At 29.6% G+C, this 24212-nt stretch overlaps 1 protein-coding gene across 1 annotated transcript; it reads left to right on the forward strand.

The window, feature by feature from the left end:
- The first annotated feature begins 700 nt into the window (after window positions 1-700).
- LOC112603901 (thyroid transcription factor 1-like) lies at window positions 701-18581 on the forward strand. The gene is made up of 5 exons (XM_025352714.1): window positions 701-1521; window positions 9736-9866; window positions 10687-10782; window positions 17725-17811; window positions 18114-18581. The coding sequence occupies exons 1-5, from the start codon at window positions 1116-1118 to the stop codon at window positions 18468-18470; spliced, it is 1077 nt and encodes a 358-aa protein (XP_025208499.1). The 5' UTR covers window positions 701-1115; the 3' UTR covers window positions 18471-18581.
- The last annotated feature ends 5631 nt before the right edge of the window (window positions 18582-24212 follow it).

Here is a 24212-nt window from a genome sequence, read left to right on the forward strand (position 1 = left end):
GTGTATATAGTTGAAGAGAGTGCAGCAAGCATAGTATAATATGGTATATATGGTGGAGGCAATGTGATGCACTTGGCTAAGTCAAATGGTGTTGTCTTTCGTGGTGATAAGTACCTCTCGCCAGTACTCGTTTTGCGTGTAATTGATTATGCTACTTTGAGACGATGATGCTTCTAGCGCGCACGAGAGCCTCCTCCACTCTTAAAATCCTACATTTCCCATCGGCTCGGAGTGCCATATCAAAACCAATCCTGTGCCCTTCGAGTATTTATTTATTTTATACATAGGATTGTTATGCCCCATATGTATACCACGTACACCTATATTATATACATATAATAAAGGTTTATACGCGACCGGAAATATCGCTATTTTTATTGCGCCCGGTAACTGTTTTTATCTCCGACCCTACCCCTCTACCCACCCACCAATCCCATCAGAATCGCTACCGATTGTTATCTACGATTTTTGCCCTTCGTACATGTATACGCGCGCTGCAGTGTAAAACATTTTTTTTCTTTTTCTCTCTTTTTTCTCTTTTTTTTTTTTTCATCGCAACCTTTCGCATTGTGTCGACACAGGTACCGCAGCTATTGGTCGTCGTTGGCCACGCCTTCTCGCGGTTCCATCCCACGGCCGGTTGGGTCGCGCGGGGCCGAGGGGCTCCGCCACTCGAGTGCGGCCCTCGAGTCCTCTCGTCGACGTCGAGTAGTCCAGTTTCGAGTGACACTAGTTTCGGGTGGTGCTCCACACACGAGAGCCTCAGAGTTTATTTATTTTGCGCTATTATTATTATTGTTTTTCCTTTTTTTCTCGGCCGCGTTACCATATACGCGGACCGTGTTTAAAAAATTTTGGAAAAAACCCGTTCAGCGCGATGAAGTGATAGTGCAGTCGTCGATTTCCGGATTTCCTGCTTTCCGCCGTTGCCAAAAAATAAAAAACGGCGAAAAAATTCGGCGTGACCGCGGCCGCAACGTTTTTTTGCGTAAAATTTTTTCGGATAAACCGCGAAAGTGGCTCTCTCGGTGACAGCCGCTTCGTCGGCGGCATCAGCCGTGTTCTCCGAGAGCTCGGGCGACCTGCTGCCGGAGCTCAACAGTGCGGACCTAGCGATGTCGCTGAGCCCTAAACCGCACCATCATCATCACCACAATCATCACGCTGCGCACACGACACCATTCTCTGTTACCGACATACTCAGTCCAATCGAAGAGTACCGTAAGCTTGAACTGTGCGGTTCGCCTTCCCCGTACCACAGGTCCAGTACAGCCGGTAGCACCGGTGGAAGTGCTTCCGGAAGCCCAGGAGCCATGTCCGGCGGTGGAGGTAATAACAACAACAATAACAACAATAATAATGTCCCAGGAGCGGTTCCGGCCGCGGCCAGTTGGCATGTGCATCCGCAATTCCCGGCACCACCGCCGCCACCGCCTCAATATTGTCAACCCGACATGGTCACGTCATACGGCAATTCGGCCACGTGGTACGGGGCACCCGCTAACGATCCACGATTTGCAAGTAGGTTAATATTATATAATTATAGTATAAGCATAAATTTACGATTCAAATTAGTAGTGGTACGATGACTGACCGATTCGAAAACTGTTATTATAAGTTAGAATATTTTATTTTACCTGAGAGATATGAAATTATTTTCAAAAGCCAGCGAAAATTAAATAAATATTTGGCAGTCAGATTTTAAATTTTCTTCTTAATAAAATACCAGTAGATTTTCAATTTTTTTAAATTTTTTTTAATTAATATATACAATACGAACGGTTTACAAATAAATTTTTGTTGTCGATATTTGAAATTAAAACAAAAATTCCGATAATATAATATAGCAAGTAATACATATTATACATAATTTTTAAAACTATCTACATATATAAATGTGACGAAATTCTTAATAAGTACTACAATTATACATTTATGCGTAATATATTTATTGGTAGTCTTACTTAATGAGGTTATTATAAAATATTATAGGCAGTTAATAATTATAAAACTTTTATAACTTTAGTGTTTAGTGATTAAAGACTATTGTTTTATAGTTAAATGATCATTTTCTAAAATCTCACAACTAAATTTTAATAGTTTGACTATAGCACACAATATTAAGTTATTTTTTTATGTAACTTTATTTATTTTAACAGTTAGATATTAAATAACTTATTACTATATAGGGCAAAGAAATTATAAGAGTTTTTGCTAAAAATATTGTATCTAATAAGTTATTTTTTAGCATTATGCTGATATTTTAATATATTATGTGCACAAGTATGTCATAAAGTACTTAAAAATTTAAAAAAATTATGCTCATTTATTACGACATCAATGAATAACATAAAATAAATTATGACATCATAGCGTATTTATATAATATGGTTCACAATAATTATATATAATTGTATATTATTGAATATACTCAAGTATTGAAAAATCACATTTTAACTACAAAATGTGTGTCGCTAAATGTGTAAGGTTCTTAAAGCTATTTAATAAATTAATAATTATGCATTAGTATATAAATAACTGTGTTAAAGAAGTATATTAAGCTTATTTTAAAAATAATATGTATGAAAAGTAAATTAATTATTATAAAAATAAAAAATAAAAAGTAAAAAGTAAAAAGTACCTATGCATTAATAGTGATATATTAACGCAAATTTTTTTTTTTAAAGATGTTAGGTATCTCTCTTAATTTTTTTTTATATTTTAAGTATTATTAAAACATGCATTTATATACGCATACATTATAATGCATTTGGTAATAGAATAAATAAATAATTTGCTAAAAAAAAAAAAAAAAATACCTACCCACCTATACTTATTATTTAAAAATATCAGTTATTTTATCTATGTAAATATTGTTAATATTTTGTATTAATCTATATCATTAAATGTATATATTCACACTTTTTATTTCAAATTAGACCTATCAAGATTTATTATCGCTTATCGAAGGATGTTTATGTTTTTTCACATAAACATGCCCAAGCGACCGTAAAATACGCTGGGGGTGTGCATTCAGGGTGTCATATTGGATTAGACCGGGAGCCGTTTATACGAGAACCCCTTTTTCCGCAAAACATTTGCCGCGGGATGTACATTATCTAACCGGTTATTACAACAGTCGTTATAATGTCATTATCCCTCTTTTTATTATGAACCTACTACAAAATCGGACATCCCCACATACTCTTTGGTCTTGATCGACTGCCTGAAGTTTTTTATGGGCGGCTCTCGTCATTTCACATTCTATAAATACGTTAACACTATGAACCAATGACTAAAATAGGATAAGGTTAATCATCTACTTTGTGCATATAGTATGTGTTATATGTATAGTTAATACTTTTTTCAATACTATAGTTATTATCAATTGATACGTATGTATATTATTTTAAATTATACCTTTTCTAATTTGTGATTGTTAACGATCGAGTTTTATAGAAATTGAAAAATATACATGTAAGACTTTGATATGTAGACTTTTTTATATAGGGGCTTAAATTTATTCAAAAATTATAAACTATAAAATTATTATTGATGGTTTATTAATAATTAATTCTTGTTCATTGACTTTTGCTAAAATCTATTTAATCTCATGCGTAGTGATTTAAATAATATAATCATATGTTACAAGGGTATTAACATTTTTTAGTATATTTTCATTTATTAATTAATTATCTTGTTTATAATGCTCTATGAAATCAATTTAATATATTTTTTAACTAATTAAAATTAAAATTAACGTTTTATTATTATCCACTATAATATATACATGCACGAAAACCATTAATTTTTATAAAACTTCAGTTAAGTTAAATTACTCTTAACTAAATTTCCATATCAATGTATTTATATCGCATTGCTATCTATTAGTAGATAAATGTGAATTATAAATCATAGCATTTTTAATTTCTAAAATTGTTTTGTTTAACTAAAATAGAACAAATTATATAATTCTAAAATATATATGTATATATTATTAGCGGTAGTAATTTTTACTCCTATTCCTATGTAAAATTTACTATTACGAATTAAATTATTAATTATAATATAAAAACTAATTACACATAAATAGTATTAATACATATTAGTAATCAAAATTTTGTATTAATATTACAAGGTGCAAAAGTGTGTGTAAAATGTATTAAAACATTTAATTAACATTTTTAAAACTCAACAAAAGTACATTATTTTGCACACATTAAATTAATTCACTAAATATTTAGGTGTATATAAAATCAAATATTTTAAGCCAAGTAGTATATTATTTTTTTAAATCATAATGAAATCTGTTTGAATAAAAAAATTGTCTATCAAAATAATAAAATCGTGTTTTAACTGTATGCTTTTGTGCATTTAGACATGTGAGAATATTCTAACTCTAACAAGGCTATAAATCGAACGTCTAAATAATACTATATGACCTCCATATCATACGAGTAACAATAAAATCGATCAGTATAGTCATAATAATGTTTTAGAGTTATATACCAGCTACGTCTGTTTGACGTTACTAAGCACATTTTTTTATGTGTGTTTTCGAATGATGTCCATTATAATATATATTATGAATGAACCGTGCTCGAGCACGTTATACGGACTATTGTGCGTCTCGTTTATTCTGTTCAGCATTAAAATAATATTTGTCACCCTGTACATAACTTGCGCAGTGTTTGCCCAAGAAATATTTCCAAGGCCTGCTGGACCTGTATTATAATACGGACCGGCTACCGATGTTTGGCAAATACAAATATGACGACCAAAACGAATTCCTTTTGGGGGACGAGAGATGACGACTGTGGAAAGGGGTAGGTGGGGAAGACTCATTAAAATTTTTTATACATCGTGGCTTCGGAAACTTAGAAAAACATTGACGTAGTTTTGGTTTTGACAAACAGGTAAAAATATACGCTTCCCGGACGCGCGCGTACGACAATGCGCTTGTTATTGGTTTATTTCAATCGTATATAAACGAACCCTCTCCCTCGTCCGATAGCAATCAAGCTATCAAAATATTATCTTTTCTACTGGGGATTTTTTTTCTTTCACTCCTCTGGACGGGGGACACCCACGACGATGCAGCAATGATGTAGTAGAATGTTAAGATCACTGCAGCAGGTATATCTGCTATAATGCGTTTTAAAAAGAACCTTTCAACGCGTTATTTCGTGTACACAATAAAATAATAATAATAATATAATAGCCGCATTTCTCGATTTGTCGACCAGATAATCATTTTTGTTCATTCAAAAAATCGGTGGCAATACGTACGTGAAACGCCCACTCGAAAGGTGCCGGATGAGTCAATCGCGGACGAAAAATGCAATACCCGTCCGGATATCCTTTATTCGATCGCGCGTCTTGTATTATGTTGTATAATGTGGTTTCACGCACATTGTAAATACTAAATAGGTTTTCAATAACCGAACCACCATGGTTGTTAACGTGTGTCTTTTGTGATATAATATGCAAATATGATATGATATAATATATATATAAGTATATATTATACCTACGTCTATACCATAAATATTATTATCATGCCATGTTGCCGAATCGATGGAAAAGGAAATGCGGAATTATTGATGTGGGCTATGTACGAAGGGGCGGCCATTAAAATAAATTGTGCTCGTCAAGGTCTGTCAAACACGACCATATTGTTTTTTTTTTTTTTTTTTTTATATAAAACGTTGAGCGGAACTCGTGGGATAATTGTACATTTTTCTTTAGGTTTGAATGTTTGTCTTAATATTAAAATCAGACGTGAGAAATCAAGACATTGTGAATAGGTAGTATTTTTATTATATATAACGGTAACGAAATTTATATGTGTAATAACAAAAATAGTAATTTTTTAATAAAGGTACATAACAGTTCAATTGAAAGAAAAAAATATTGAACTAAAATGATTTTGATTTTGCATTAATGAAAATCAAAGTTTTTTTTTGGTAAAAAATAAATGTGAAAGATGTCTTGTTATGAAACAAATATTATGAGATGAGATCATATAATTTCATATTTTATAGTAAAAACTTAGATAGAAATGAGTCAATTAGTTGCAATATTAAAAGTAATGGGTTCATTTTCACAAATTCAATGTTTTTTTCATATTTGTATTATTAATTAATGATTTTTTCTATTGTTAAAGTCTTAAATAACTATATCCTATTTATTTATTAATATAAAATGTAGATGTAGTAACATATACAGCGATGTATACCAGCTATCACGATATTTTAATGGTTATACTATTTTTTGCAACTGCAAGTAAATTCAAAAATATAATTATTAAATAATAGAAAAATATTATAATCTCTTCTTAAATAAAAAGAAAAAAATAATTATAAAATGGTTGAATAATTTTGTAAGTATAATTTCTCAATATGATAATTTTTAAATGGTCTAGTAATATAAAGAATAATATTGATTGTTACAATAAGTACATTTGTTATTCATTGAACTTTTAAACTGTTCTTCAAAGTTCCTAAGTATGAATCCCAATAGTAAACATTAAAACATATTTAAGTATTGAAAATATTAAAACGATAATCTTATAAGTTACTCGGAATAAAAAATGTTAACACTTCCTTAAGTATATTAGAGTATATTATATTGCAGATTTATTATTACCTCTTTACTTAAAAAAAAAATTATAATCGGAATCTTAAAAAATCCTTTAAAAATACTAAAATTTTTTATAGTACTTGTAATTTTATTGTCTAAAAATCTCAATTAAAGCTGAGTATGGTTTTATATTCTAAAACCTGAGTAAAATAGTTGTATTACAATCTTAAACTTTATTTAATAACTTTCAAGACTTTATTAATCTTTATTATCTATTTATTTATTTTTAGATAGATAAGATATTCTCCAAGTTAGTATATTATATCCAATTGTCTAATTTTAAATTAAAATATCTAATAACTTAAAAATGTAAAAAATAATATTGTGTTAATTTTAATATAAATGGACTTATTTTAATAATTTAAAATTTTCTTAGTAATTATTATCAATATTTATTATTTTTTTTACTGTAGATATTTACTATTTAAATTCCGGCGTGGCTTTTAAAATTAAAATTAAAAACGTAAATAATTATTCTGTATACCCATTATAAATTTTTTGAAATTATATTATAAAATTTTGTATTTGTAATATAAATATCCTATTATTATTAGTTATTAATCTGGAAGGCATTTATATTCGTTTACAAATACATTTAAATGACTACAAATTACAGTATAGGATTAAAATTTATCAACTAAATTTGTACACGATTGTATTCTAAACAATTATTAATTATTATTGCCTGCTAAATTATATATTACATTACAATAAGTTAGAGATTGGTTTATTTGTTCAGTCTATGCATTTAAATGTAACTTTGTTAGACTGAATTTAACTAAAATCATTGTTCACTTATAAAAAATAGTTTTTAATAGTGTAAAACGTAAGTTAATGGCCGATTTTTAGGTTGAAACAAAATATTATATTATGTATGGATCGCAAACGATGAAAGGTCGGACATTATATTCTGTCTTACACACTGTTACAAAAATGAAAAATATCATACTATCGTATATTTGTTAAAAATTCACCTTAGAGTAGGATTAACTAATAAATTATAATATTATAAATGGCGATTAATCCAAAACAATAACTTAGGATAAAGTCATTACGTTATATATGTGTAGCCATTTTAATTTTTTCTGTATTACAATAATAAGACAACATATTTCCATGATTGTATTTTGAAGTTTGTATGAATTATTCATAAATTAATATGATTATTTCTTAGGTAGGTACAAATTGTTTCCCGAATATGTGCTTTTAATATAATATTATATACTGACATGCGAACATTTGTATACAAGATCACATAAACAATAAGTATATCACGCAATTACATACATTATACATACGCTGCAACGCACTAGCGCATTTTTGTTCTTACACCGACACGTGTCTTCGAATATATTATTATTATATGTACAGGGTGTTTATCGATTCCTTAACCCCCCAACCCCCCTTTTCTCTCACAATGTTCGGCAAAAACCTGTCAAAAATCGTCTCTGGATAATGCGCGCACAAAAAGCTCGGAACCCATATCGCACGCTCCATTTGTAGTTGACAAGGCGCGGCTATATATAATATAGTGTTTGCTTTGTGACTGGCATGAACAATGTGCGCTTGTGTGTGTGTGTGTGTGTCTGATAGCTGAGAGGGTACATTAATATATATTGCTGGTTATATATATATGTATGTATGTACATACGTCCTGTCATCTAAATTATAATTGGAACCTACTGTACTTGATCCACACTATTTCGTATACGCTTCGCCGTTATGCAGACGTGCAGTTGCAGCGTAAATAAATTCTAAATAATAATTATTAAGCCCCAATATTCTAGTCTCAATATTAATCAGAGAATACAAAATTTTGTGTTTAGGTCGTACTTACTGTAAAGCCGTATTTACTGGAGACGTAATATATTATTATTTTACGATACATCATTGATGAGTGATGACTATTAATATGTGAAAACAGTTATAGAAGAAATCGTTCTACAACACCGATTACCATATTGAGTTTAGTTAGTTCAGATAAATGACATTTCGATACAAAACAATAGTTATGCATTTGAAATTCAAAATTTGTATATATTTATCATCAGTCACTATACATACGTTAATAATAATTTTCGTTACAAAGTATGTTGGTAGTCGAGTATTGTCATTATTAACGATTTATTTTGTTCTTATTAAACAATAATAGTATAATAATACATAAAATAATAATATAATATGGTTTTTACATCTTACTTTATTATCTAGTTTTATCAAATATATTATGTATAGGTAACTATATGAAATATATGAAATTATGTAGTATATATAGTTTAGTGCGAGCAGTTTAGACTGGTTTATTAATTAATTATGTGTTTTATAGAATTATTGTCTAAGATTATAGTTGATTTATGTACATTATAAGCTTAAATAGTTTTTATTATATTTATATATTATACATGCAGTAGCATAGGTTAGGTTAATCTGTCCACTGTTATTATTATGCTTTAAGACGAAATATCAACATGTTTTATAAGAGGTGATTCATAAATACTTTTTTAAATCCATATTATTCTTGAGTATTTATTAATATGCATAAATATTATATACTTGTATTGAATAAAGATCTAAATAACTTCAAATTGGTATATGTATTGAGATGCAGTTATAGAATAATTAAGGTGTATATATTATTTTATTTTACCTGTAGGTATTATTAATAATTATTTATTATACATATAAAATTATTAATACCGATATACATAATGTATTTTTAATGAAATGATAAATAATATGTAATAGAAGACCATCTCAAATATTTACTGTCAATATAATATAATATTTCAGAAATCTATATAGAAAATACATAAAAAGTGAATAAAGTTTCACGTAGATCAAAAGGTATAAGCTTATTCATATATACATAAATATATTATATTATGAAATATTCATGAGTTAATAAACGAGCATCTTACAAGGTGGTTTAAAGGGGTGTTGCAGGGATTATTTGCTAGACCCTTAAGTATATATAGCATAGAGGTATAAACGTAATGAATTCCCAATGAGCGCTGTTTTTAGGCTGAAAAGTCGTTGACCTTTATTATACCATGCCAAAAATTCAAATTTAATAACGATCGTATGTTATTGCAGTATCAAGATTGATGGGCTCGTCAAACACCCCGATGAATGGTATGACAAACATGGAATGCGATATCAAACCACCTCTACAGTTTCCACTTACCCAGAGACGAAAGCGGAGAGTGTTGTTCACTCAGGCTCAAGTACGTAAAACTCTCTCTTTATCTCTAAATATATTTATTATTCTTTATAGGTACAATTGTGTAATTTTGAATACGTTTCAATTCTATATAAATTTTTTTTACGGATTTTTATTTGAACCTAATTGTAAAAGAATTAAGTCTTTTAACTCAGATAAAATATATTAACGAATTCTTTACTTATTAGGTACATCGGTAAGAATGATTTAATGAATATTAAATGTGTGATTAGGTTTATGTCAATGAATCTACAACTAAATACAGCTAGTCAAAACATATAAAATATATAATTTACAATCTTTTATTATTTTTAAACTCGCACTCTATTTATTTATTTTTTTTATTTTAATGTGAAGCCGTACCTATACAAAATAAAACATTTATCTAACATTCCATTCTATATAAAGATTATTTTAATTTTATATTTTTAATTTGAGTTCTCATACCAATGCATGTGTATTAAATAATATATATACTCGTTATTTTTATGTGCGAACCTATTTTGAAACCCAAAACTATATTTACTATTCAAGTTCATAGATGTTTACAGCGCACTTAAACTGTCTCAAAACCCACATTTCTTGTATAAATGTAAACACAATCAGGCGTCACGTCAAATCCACGAAGGCATCGTTTTGACACGAACACATCCATCCCATTTGTACATTTCCAAATATCCATCCCCTTTAGGCTTTGGCTTGTGTATGTATTTATTATTTTTTCAAAATCGATGTTAAATCCTAGTTATTCTATATGCTTTATCTTGGAAGAGATAAAATAACCTATATTATAATTTATAGTTATTGTATTATTATTTTTACAGGTTTATGAACTAGAACGGAGGTTCAAGCAACAAAAATATTTATCAGCACCTGAACGAGAACATTTGGCGAGTTTAATTCATTTGACTCCCACACAGGTAAATAACAAATCTATTTATTTTATAGTTAAGAATAATTTAATTTACAGAAACATTAATCAGATTCAATATTGGGATATAAGAATAATGAGTATATATATAAAAAAAATCATAAAATTTAAATGATTTAAGTTCTTTTGTAAGTCTAACTTTATTATTAAAAAAATATTATTATGATATTAGTCTAAACGTTATGTTTATCAACAAACATTAAATTTAAAAATTATTGATAAGATAATTTTGAAGTACTCAATTACATTGTTTCTGATTAAATGTATTTCGTTTATCAAAAATATTTAAAATTTATATTTGTTATTTTAAAATTACCTCTTACAGTATATTTTGATGTAATAATAATATTAATTAGTAACTATAAAAGTCAATAAATTAGCTTTTAAGTTTAAAGTTGTTATTTAAACTGAATTTTCTGGAGCGTAATTCGTATAAGAATCAATAATGGCTCAATAGTATAATTTATTACTAAATTCATTTTTTATTGTTTTTCGCTCTGTCATCAAGGCCATTAACAAGTACATTATATATGCAGTAGGTATATTTTCGATCCAATTTAAATTTAATTTTTATAATTGACAATAACAAAATGTTTTAAGTTTTGAAAAACCTGAGATTTTGTTTAGGCTTAATAAATAATATTTAACACAATAATAATTACTTATATACATTTTATACTGGAGATAAAAAACCACAATTCTTAGGTGTATTATTTATTTATATAATTTGCATACTATATAACTTATCTACGTATTATAAATAAAACTATATATAGACCACCTGACCACAACAGTGACATTAAGTTTAATGTAAATATATTTTTGGGTTTATACGATAATAGCTATACAAAATTTTTATAGTATTACAGCATCGCTATTACTTTATGGACTGTAAATTCAACAGACTAAAATTGAACATCAAACATACATTTTTTTTCGATTTCAGCAGAACTTATAAAGTTTTTAAGTGAAATATAATAACTGTAAAATTATCAAAAACACATTTCCAAGCAAGTGTAGTGTTACTTTAAAAATATTAAATTATTTTATTCTAAACTCTTAGTAAAAAAACAGACAGGTCCTATAAAATATTAAAAACGTCTTCTTAACTATATATAATACATATATATATATATATATATATATATATAGTAAACAAAATTACGACCTATACTGGCTGTATTTAACATTTAATCGTTTAGATTTATCGTCGTACTTGGATGTATGATAAAGACGATATAATACGCCGTTATACTGTTCTATAAGGTAGCAAACTAGCTTATATTATATCGTGTATATTCTATAGATCATACATTTTAATATCCACGGTTTCTGTATTTTCATTTATAATTTATTATTGAAGTGTTAGTTATATTTTTGTGTAGGTATATATACTATATAGTAGTATAATATAAATACATAAAATTATTTTCAGGATAATATATAATGCGAGAGGAATAAACCTGCAGGGTATGGTGGATAAGAGGGTCAAACCATGCATGTGTCAAAGTTCTGGATATTATATAATAAATAGTATTAACGAATAACGATATTTTTGGATAAAAGGGTCAATGAGTTGAATTAGAACATTTGCACGTAAAATCGATATCATTATTATTTCGGCCGGTGTGCAGAATATAAAAAAAGGAAATATACATGGTAAATAATATATTTTATCGCGATTCGTACTATTTAAATTTTCGATTGATTAATGAGCCACTTGATGTTTTACATAATAACACGATGAGTTGAAACAGCGCGATTCCCTTGAATCGGTATTGGAACAAATAGGGGCGGTAATAACGCACTCGTTCACGTGTATACGAAATAATAGGTGAAAACATGGGACTACTGTTGGCGTTCTCGTTTAATAATATGCAGGATACTCGCTGAATACTTATTATTATACGTCTAATAATGTTTGCGCGCCGTTTCACGTCCCACGACCATAACGGGACGGATACACTACAGTGTGGTATGGGATATTATTTAAGAACATTTTTGTTCGATTTAGTGAAGTCCGCACGAGTGCGGCTAAACTCAGGAAATTCCCTCGTAGATCATCGTGGTTGTTGGTTAGTGAACGATACCTCGTGGTTACGACGGTCGGTTCGTCGGAACGCGATAAAGTAGGCACACGACTCGACAGACAAAAAGAGTTATACGCCCGTGTACCTACGCGCAATATGACGGATAACTGATAGGTACTACGTACAACGCGCATATCCTCGTAGAATACTGCACACATTATTCGTCGCGCATTATATAGTGTTTCCTCCCCCCCCCATTTTTTTTTTATTTCGAAATACAAAACGAAATCGTGAGATATCATATTTGTCCGACGATATAATAACGACGACACCGTGTTTTGGCACTGCGAGTATAATACGGCGGCGGCGTAAATCGCGAGCCTCTCGTAATAATATGTAGTAGACAATAATAATATGATAAACACAACAATAATAACACGACGTGCGCATAAGATTTCGGATGGCGGGCGCGGCGAGATTATCGCGGCTCAACCGATGAACTACGCCCTATTATTGAAACCCGGCTTAAACGTTCGGGATGCAGCGTGCGGTTAATGAGGCTTAAACATTTTCCGGGGTTACGCGTGCGTCAGTACCGCCACCACACCGCCGCCGCCGTACCGGTCTCTCGTCGCGCGCCGCGTACATAATATTATATTAAACAATCACACGATGATGATGATGCCGTCAGGGGACCGCTGCAGCGCGTATTATTATTATTATTATTATTATTATTATCGTCTCTCTAGTCGCGCCGGTTTTCTCTGTGCGCCACCCGTCGTCGGCGTAGCTCCGCTCGCATATACCTACTATATACATTGTACGCGCTTACGGAGAGCATCACCACCGTCGCACCCACCGCCGCCTCCGCCGCCATCACCCGTCATCGCGTCACCGGGGGTTAAATGTATTTTTTGCTCCTCGCAGCTTAATCGCATTTATCAGCGGTCGCTAAAATTTATTATTATACAATGTTATATGCGGATACATGTATACATATATATATATATATATATATAAGCACACGCGCGCACACGATGTACGCGACGCATAGAATAGTGCCGCCACTGCCGCAGCGTATGCTCGATGGGGGGGGGGGGGGGGGGGGGGGCACAAAAGCGTATTCATCGCGGCGAGCCCTCCGAAAAACGTACGTCTGAAGTGGCGAGTGTATATGTGCGCGCGGCGGTGGCACCACTTGAGATGATGATCGGTATACACGCATATACCCGGTGCGCGGTGGCGGCACAGAACAATGGCCGACAGATTGTGCCTGGTATATACGCGCGGAGCCGCCGGGGCGCCAGATGTTGCGGCGAAGACCCCGCGAACCATACACATCGCACACACACACACACACACATATAAATAATAATAATATGTATGTATTATATATTTTATAATATATAATCGCAGCGACTACTGTTTAGGTTTTTGAGCGCCCCCCCCCTCACCAACGAAACGCTTTTTCGGCGCACGCGGGACTTATAATAATAATAATAATACGCTCGTCGGTCTCCCTACCTCCTCCTATCCGCTGCACAGCACGCCGAAATGTCGGTCGAGAGCTACGTCCGTACTATATACGACGAAATACAATGATAATAAATTTTTTTTTGTGTTTATATTACCAATAGGTACTGTATATACTATTATTATTATTATTATTTATATTGTCATTATGTTATTATATATTTTACACTGGGTACAAGCGTTACGCGTACGCTTCATAAAATAAATTATATATTATTATCGTTACAGCATTACGGTTAGGCCAATTTCCTATTTTCTTTTGAAACGATGTTTATTTTTTTTTTTTTTTGTACCGGTTTTCGTTCGGTAAACACGTCGGTAAACCATCGGTAAGTCGCCGCTTGCACTTACGCGCGTATTCCGTGAACATGACGTTCAGCAGTCGCCGATGATTATGGACTCGCTTCGGTACCAGAGTATTTGAGTCCATTAACCCGCGAACGAGTCAATAAGACGCTAAAGGTCCAAAAATAAATGTATTTATACATTAATCCTGCGGGGAGTGTTTGCCAATCGCTCAACGGTAGGATATCGATGTTTTTAACGCCTTTTTGAGGTAGTACGTATGACATAAGTGCTAAACCAAAGATTTAAAAAAAAGCGATTTTCGCCAGTATAAATATTTTATAAATTTCAAAACATTTAAAATCGACTTTATAGTAAATATAATCATAAAAATCTATACTTTTGTTTATTAAACAAAATGCATAAATCTATTTAATTCGTAATCGTTTACGTATGTAAAATGTATTGTCACTATAGGGTATGGTTTACATAAGTGTTCACTAAATATTTGATACTAACTCAGACTACAGCATGTATGAAAATATAATCATTGCTACTAAAAACTAACAATATAGGTAATATTATCTCTGACGCTCAATCGTAATAAGATAATAAATTTGTCGATTAAAAATATACTTACGTTTAACGTTTTTGAACGATACTGTTCTAAGTTGATATTTAAAGTGAAGTGCACAGGTATTTGGGATTTTAGTGCTTTTATAAGATACGATTAATTTTTCCTCATCTAGTTTTGGTTTCTCGTGTCTTCCACCGCGTATTGGATACACCTTAAACTTCACAATTGTGGGGGAAAACTATTGGTTATTATAATGGAATTTGAGAAATTTGTTTCTCTCGGTGTATAGTTTCACGTCATGTACTTATATCTGATCAATGTTTAAAGGGACTTATCCCCTAGCATCTATATTTGCGTTATAAATAGTAGTAGAAGATATTTTTAAGATTAAAAAATATACTTTTATTTTGATATTTTATGATTTGTACAATAATTTGCAGAGCCTACATTCCTATGTAACTCAGCTGATACGCACTGTTTAGTATTTCCTATTTCCCAAAGTAATATTGGTTCTAAATATATTATTTATACTACCCGTTACCGACGTTACTATATAAGGTTATATAAATAATAAAGTGTATATATAGTTATTATTGCATATTGCGTCCAAAGACGATGACGAGAACGTTCACTCGATGGTTGATGTTTCGTAAACATAGAACTTTTTATTTACTTATAATTTTTACTTCTATAATTTTCCACTCAATCGTTTATAATTTTAGTATATCGTCGTAACGTTGTTACATTTAATATAGTGTCTACGTTTTCCGAGTCATCCTACAATTCATCAATTGTATGTGTTTAATGTTGTACTTGATTGGTATGCTTTCTTATTATGAGTGAAAGTTGGAATATTTATACGATTTCTTATATTCGGTTAATATCAGGACAATAAAATATGTGTTGTTTTATACAATAATATAAGATAAAATAAACTTGATTTGAGTTCTTGTTAATTAAAAATACAAAATTAACTTAGTACTGACGTTTTAGTAATTATTATTGTTTCGATATAAATTATATCAAAGCATAAGATATTCAAAGTTTTCTGGCTGGTGATTACGAGCATTCGATATTCAGAACAAAATTGATAGATTGTACGACGATATTTTATGTAATTGTACTGTTTTGCGAGTTTTAAAATACCAAATCTATCGCATCGAATGGTTCATTCATAAAATTATACACTTGAAAGCCTATATAATAGCTATATATAAACTTATATAATTTCATTATCGTTAGTCTTTGCTGAATACTATTTAATTATTATGATTTGCGCTCAATTTCAATGTCATCATGACACATTAATTACTACGATATCACTAGTACGGTGGTAATTCACGCGTCGAGCACGTACCTATTGAAGCAGTGAGACAACAAAAGTATTTATAATAATGATATATAATACGCATAATTAGTACTCTTGTGTTGAATATTTAAAAACCTCGTTGACATGTATCATGATAGTAATTAGTATCGGTAGGTATCATCATTGTCTCAATATAATCATCGAACGGCGGGTAATGCAATGATAATACACACTACGATATGCATATACGTACCTATACGCCTAATATAATATTACGTATGTCATTTGTGTACCTACTCGTATAATGCACACATGATAAAAAAACAAGGACCATTTATACAACTGTCGGCGGCAGAGGCGGCGGTACAGACGTAAAAATCTGCGTGAATGGCGTACGCTCGTATCGTTTATACGGACAAGTAGCCGAGTAGAAGCCGAGCACTTTTGAAAAGTGAAGTGAATTTATGTTGGAATTATTCGCAGATACTCGTAGCAGCGGCGGCGGCTTCAAGTATGCACGGCGGCGGCGAATCCCGTTCGTTCGGTCAAAAGAGTTAGTCTTTAAACCGTTATCCAAAAGCCACGTAGAGTGCACTCGGTTCGCGAGCACTTTTAAAAACACCTCTTCAACTTTATTTCCACTTCGTTCCCATTTACTGTCAATATTAATGTTGGTCATCTTTTGACTTTCAACAGCAACTTATGTATAAATGCTCAGTTGGATTCGTTTCTGTTTATATACTTTTCACTTCGCCTTTGACAATGTAATAATGCGATAATAACAATTATGCGTTTATCCAACACAGTCAATAATACGCGTAGGTATAATATGCGTAATATTAATTGAAATCATGATTCTCGACGACCGATAACGCGATAATATAAGACGTACACCCGATCGCGCGCGCATAGACCTTATTTATACATGCAAGTACATTTCGTACAAATGTAGGCAATCATGAATTGTTTTATTTTTACAATTGATTGTGTTATAAACATAATAAGACCTATACGTCAATTATCGTCCTGAATGAAGAGAGTATAGTAATTATAACAGTAATTCGTGTCTTCGTATATCATATATATACCTATATACGTAGCTATCTGTAGTCATCTATACCTAATGATATATAAATAAAATATGATAATACGGTTTTTATACATTTAGATAAGTATATAAAATCATATTTTTTGCAGGTGAAAATATGGTTCCAGAATCATAGATACAAGTGTAAACGTCAGGCGAAAGAAAAAGCTATGGCCGAACAAAATGCGCAAAATCAGGTAAGACATTCTTAAAGAAAACCGCGTGTAATTTATTATTAAAAATTAAAATATTTATTTAGCTAAGAACACTGCAAGATAAAGTGTTTTTTGTTTGAACGGCAAAAAGTAACTGCTTACAATACCAATTTTAATTAATTAAATTTTAAAATAACTATCATAATTTATAATAGGTACTTAAATTCAGATGTTTATCCCATTATCCTTATGGCTTATATTTAAGTGAAAATCGTTTAATACCCCTATTAGATAATAAGTACCTATCGCGCGTTAAGTCTTATTGAGTTTACTCTAATTCGCAGGCTCAGAGTTCACCACGACGTGTGGCCGTGCCCGTTTTAGTGAAAGACGGCAAACCGTGTTCGGGTACGTCAGACGCGTCCGGCCAACAGCCCGCGCCCGGCGGCAATAACTGCAACGGCCACAGCCCCGCTATGCATCACGGTGGCCACGTACCCGTCCCCGTCCACCACCATCACCACGGTCACCATCACCATCACGGGTCGCCTAATGTCGGGCACCACCAGCAACAGCACCAACCGCCGCAACATCAGTTGCTCACCAACACCGCGATGCCATACCCAAGACAGAACGTCAGCCAACATCACCATCAACAGCAAAACATGTCCTATTTATCCATTCAAGGACGAGCATGGTGAGCTATGGCCCGTTATATAATTACCTATCTTATTAATAGACGAGCATTATATTTAATGTAGATTTTCAAAAAAAAATAATTTCATTTTGTTTTGTTTCAATATGAACTTTTTCATGTGAATATATATATTTTGATATATCTATATATATATACACACAACCACATAAAAAAACTATGTTTGAATTTAAAAATATAGACAATTTTAAGCATAAAATATTTGAAAAAATGCAATTATATAGTGAGATATTAGGAAAAATTCTTGTATTATATGCGTAGGATATAACTTAGGCCCGTTATATATAAGCATGTATAAACCTTTTTTTTATTTTATTTTATTTTGGACTCTCTAAGTCAATTAAGTTTTATTTGTTCTATGCGTTTTAGTATTTTTTTTTTTTTTAATATTTTAAAATCTGAACGTCCTACCTCCAAGTCACGTATATACTTATCGATGTATAAAGTATTTTGAAACTTTTGTAAATTATTGTGAATCGCAATAAACTAATTATTTTTGTATAGATGACATACACTATACATAGGTACTTCAATTTTCTGTACTATTCTGTAGGATAAAATATAATATAGCCTCATTCAAAAAAGGCAATATTATTTTATGTAAAATAGTATGAATTTGTTTTTATCGTTTTCAGTCTCTTATATACTTATGAGAATATGTGTACACTAATTTGATTGGCCCGTGATAGTTTCACTTTAATATTTTTTTGTAGGTACATAAAATAATTTTATCTATTTATTTATTAATAAGTTTCAAGTATATATAAAATATTTATGTATACTTATGTAGTTATATATAAACCTCAATTTTAAAAGCATTTTAAATACCATTCTTAGTTGTATATCCTATGGTTAAACGTTTTGTAAGTATAGGTGTTAATATTATACAAAGAAAATAGACTGTTGAATAAACTTAATAATATCTAACTTACCTGAAATTTTATTAAACAGTTTTTGTGTAAATTTAAAATCACTGAAATGGTTGAATTGAAATGTGTGTAAGACTTTTTATCAACTATATTTATGGTCTAATATGTACCTATATGTATACCTATAGGCTATAAGTATCTATACTAAGTCAAAGTTTAATATTAAAATATTTACAATGTATAAACTGTTGTGTAATTAAATATAATTATCAAACGAATCATGTTAAAAGCTAAGAAAACCATGTCAATGTCCTATGTTTATATAAATATATGTATGTATCATATACTTATGTTACAATATGCAAAGATATATTTCAATGTCGGTATAATTTATGTATAATTAAAAAATAATAAGCGTATATTATATCATGAGTGTTAGTTGATTTAAATCATTATCATCAAAGGTCGTCATATTTGTCATTTATTTTTATTTATATTAATAGTATTGTCTAAAATTAAATTATCAAAATAACATAGGTATATTGTACATAAATATAATATATATAATATGGTACGTTGGTTTATGGTATATATCATAGAAGTGTGTTGAAATGTATGTTACAATTTATGTTTGTTTACCTCTCCCTTATAATATATATATTGTATATTATCATGTTAATTTGACATTATAAACATAATATTATATTATACACACTCGCATTAACTTACGAGTTCTTATATTAATTCCATGTTTTTAATTAAAATAGATCCGATTATGTGTAATATATATCGGTATGCTGTTTGTTTATATTATGTGGAAATTTCTTGTCATTTGCACGACCCCATTAAATGTAATGTTATATTATATAAAATATGCTGTATTTATACCTTGTATAAAAATTACTAAACTTCTGTATAATAATAATAATAATTATTATTTTTTTTTTTCTGTAAAATGTGATGTATAATAATATCTACGTGATTGTATACGAAATAAACATAAAATATGAAAATAGTAAACATACCTATACATATATATAATAAACAATGTATAATGTGATATGATTTGGTCCTCTGTAAATATAATTGCGATTTTCCTGCCACCGTCGTCCAAATATATTATACATAGCGTTGAGTTCTTCAGCGGGAAACAAGAAAATCGTTTAGGTAGATACGCGTCTTGTGTGTTCTGCGCATATCCTCAAGTCGGAAGCAGCTATACCTATGTACAATAATATATACACACATACACGCGTATAATGGATGTATATATAGTTGTTAATGAGTAAACAGTAGCGTTATGCAGCACTATGAATGCCTATACGAATATATAATAATATGTATATAATAAAACACAAGAGAACCGCATAATATATGACGAGCGAAAATAGGCGGAACCACGACAGGCGGAGGACCGCGCCCCCGACGCCATGACAGTGCCCTCTATATATAGTGTATATTATTATGTGTGTGTGTATTATTATTATTACGGCGCTGCACGCTCCCGAAACCCGGACGATCGTTTTAACGCACACGGCTGGAGGGGTAACACGATTTAATAAGGCACAAAATATGTGTACAATAAAAAACCAATCGACCCCAACAACTGCTGGTGGCGAAAAAAATGTACATTATTGTGTACATACGAACCTCGTGCTTTGATTTGAATCCAATTATTATTGGGTAGCTAAAATATTATAATAAAGGCCCTGGAAAAAAAGGACAACCTTATACAAATAAAAAATGTTTGTTTTTTTCGAATTATTGTAATTTAATGCAATAAAGTCACGGACAAAAAAAGCAAATTTAATAACTTTTTTAAATCGACAATGCATACATATGAGTATACATGATTATTGATTATATAATATATACTAAACTGTGTACCTATACGATTTAATCGATTATACAATCATATATACACTTCGTGGCGGGTATAATATATAGGGGGTGATCCATACCGTAAGATACTTAAAGAACATATATCTAATGACTGCAGTATTTTACGTTAAATTGATCACCAGGTATTTATATAACTTATGTACACTTCACACTTTATATATATATATATATATTCACGAGATAAAAACTGCATTATATAATATGTTAAGCATATACGTGTATAAAGAAGGTATAATATAATTAAGGAAGTGAACAAAACAATTTTCTTTCATTGCCTAAGACTTTTCATTTAATAAAAATTATATTTTAATTGAATACAGGTATGTATATTATAATTAAGTTATATAACAAAATTCTAATATAAAAACATTATAAGTATATTTAAGTTATATATTCTTAAAACTAATATAGGTGATAAATAGATACAAAAATGTGGTCGATGTAATAGCATTTTAATTTTTCTGCAGTATACATATACCTTTATATGATTTATAAGCTTTATATATTTTAATTATCATTTATTGTTAGATATTATTAATAATTATTATAATAAATTACTGGCTATCTATTTCAGACACACATTTATTAATATAGTTTATTTATGAGTACTTATTAAAAGGTAAAATTAAACATATATATATAAAACATAAGTAATTAGCAACCTACCTATATATAGTGTTTAATTTCCATAAATAAAAAAAAAAATCATTTCACAGTTAGTGAATAATATAGCATGTGGTATTTAATATGTAGGTACTATACAAGAACAAATATAATTTAATTAACTATTTATTAATATTGATAAAAAAAAAGTGTTAATGATTATTTTCAAGTATAGGTAGACCTGTAGACCTATTAATGATTTGTGTTTAAACTTTAAACGACAAAGTTTTTATACACACTTGGTTCATATATTTCGAGATTAATTATAATTTGTAAAAGCTAAATAACATTTAATGTGAATCACGCCGTATTAAACATATTTTGTTTTATGATATAGTCAATTACTTTATGAAATAAAAAATAAAGGATCGCGTAATGGGTATATTATCGATTAATTTAATTAATGTCATTAAATATATTTATTGGAAGCTCTTCGCTGAAAAATAATTATTGATAAATTATAATTAACATAATTAATAATAATAAAAAAATTATATAAACACTCAAACCTCTGCTACCGAGTTTGAGTTTGACGTATTGAAGTATAGATATACATATATACTTATAGTATGTATTGAACTAGGTATGTATATACACTCAAACAATTAAACTGGAATTCTAAGTGGTTCGAATAATACATAATATACCTATAGGCTATACGGCAACAAAGCACGAAGAATCTACAAGGTACAATGTCTATGCTTTATATAAATGGTTATTGCATGTATAAAAATATATTAAATTAAACTTACATAGGTATACAAAATATTGCATTCATACACACGCATAAATATGTAACTTGAAATAAAGTATAAACGTAAAGTACTCAAGCAGAACATCGAATACCTTGATAAAAAAATATTTTATTGTACGCTAAATTATATAAATGCAATAAAGATTCACAAAAATGACCAGACCAATTCTTTTTTTTTTTTTTTTTGGTCTTATTAATATTATACATATTAAATAATATACCAGAGCTGAAGCTCGAAATCGATAAGAACGGGCAAGATATATTTAGAAAAAATATCTAGATTCAAAATACATTTAAAATTGTTAAAAGACACTAGATAGTAGATATTATGATTTTTTTATTATTAGATACAACTGATACAAGTATACAAAATACTATAGATTGTAAACACTGACTAAAAAAAAATGTCTTACTATTTTTGAAATTAATATTGATAAAATGTAAAATACTTAAATATTTTTTATTATTTAACCTTGATGTAGTTATATTTACGTATTACCTATATAGTATTACAACGATGATGATTGATTATGATATAATGTTTGATTATAATTTATGTTTGAATTATTAATTCAATACTTATTTTATTTAGAATAAAACACATTTGATAGGTAAAACATTTATTTCTATCAAGGTTAATTTCTTTTATAATCAAACAAAATATTGTTTTTTTATCAACAATTTTGAGTAGATATTTTATTAGATTATAAAAAAATTTTATTCACATATGTATACATTCATATACGTCATTATTCTTTATGAAACTAACAATACTATACAATGTTATTATAATATTGAAAAAAACAATCAACCCCTGAGTTGTTAAAGGTTATTGCTATCGACTTACCCTAATCCCTTAGTCACCTAATTTATTTTCTGCCCTTGAAAACTCTTATTATACTGTAAGAAAAGTAGGTCGAACCGTGTAATTGTGGATTAAACTTATTTAATTAAAAAATAATTATTCTGTACGCATATAATATTCAAACTTTAAATAGGTATAGTTTTTTAAAAATTAAATGTAAGTTTAATTTTAATGATATAATATAGTTGTTATTTATATATAAACTTATAATCTATTCTGTATTTAACAATTCAGAAATAAAATATGAATATTTATATACATGTTCATGAGAAATATATTTAATACATTTAATTTGTAATATGTATGCCTAGTGGCGTATTTACTGGGGAGGGGATCAAAGGGATAAATCTCCTCCCATACACACAAATAATTATAGTCATCATCATCATCATCATATTATTATTATTATTCAATAATTGATTAAATTTGCAAGAATTAAAATATTATAATATATTGTACAATATTCTCATTGATATCTTCATTTATAAAGTCATATCCCCCTCATGACACAAATCTAAATACGCCACTATGTGTATGCCTAATGATTTAAAAATTTAAAATAACTAATAATTATGACTTTTTAAATGTTTATATTTTAATTGTATGACTTTAATCAAAACTAAATATTTTAAAATACAATAAAATCAAGAAATGATTTTATTTTAACGATAATAG

Source organism: Melanaphis sacchari, unplaced genomic scaffold (assembly GCF_002803265.2).
Source record: "Melanaphis sacchari strain LSU unplaced genomic scaffold, SCAv2.0 Contig113_pilon_pilon, whole genome shotgun sequence".
Classification (NCBI taxonomy): domain Eukaryota; kingdom Metazoa; phylum Arthropoda; class Insecta; order Hemiptera; family Aphididae; genus Melanaphis; species Melanaphis sacchari.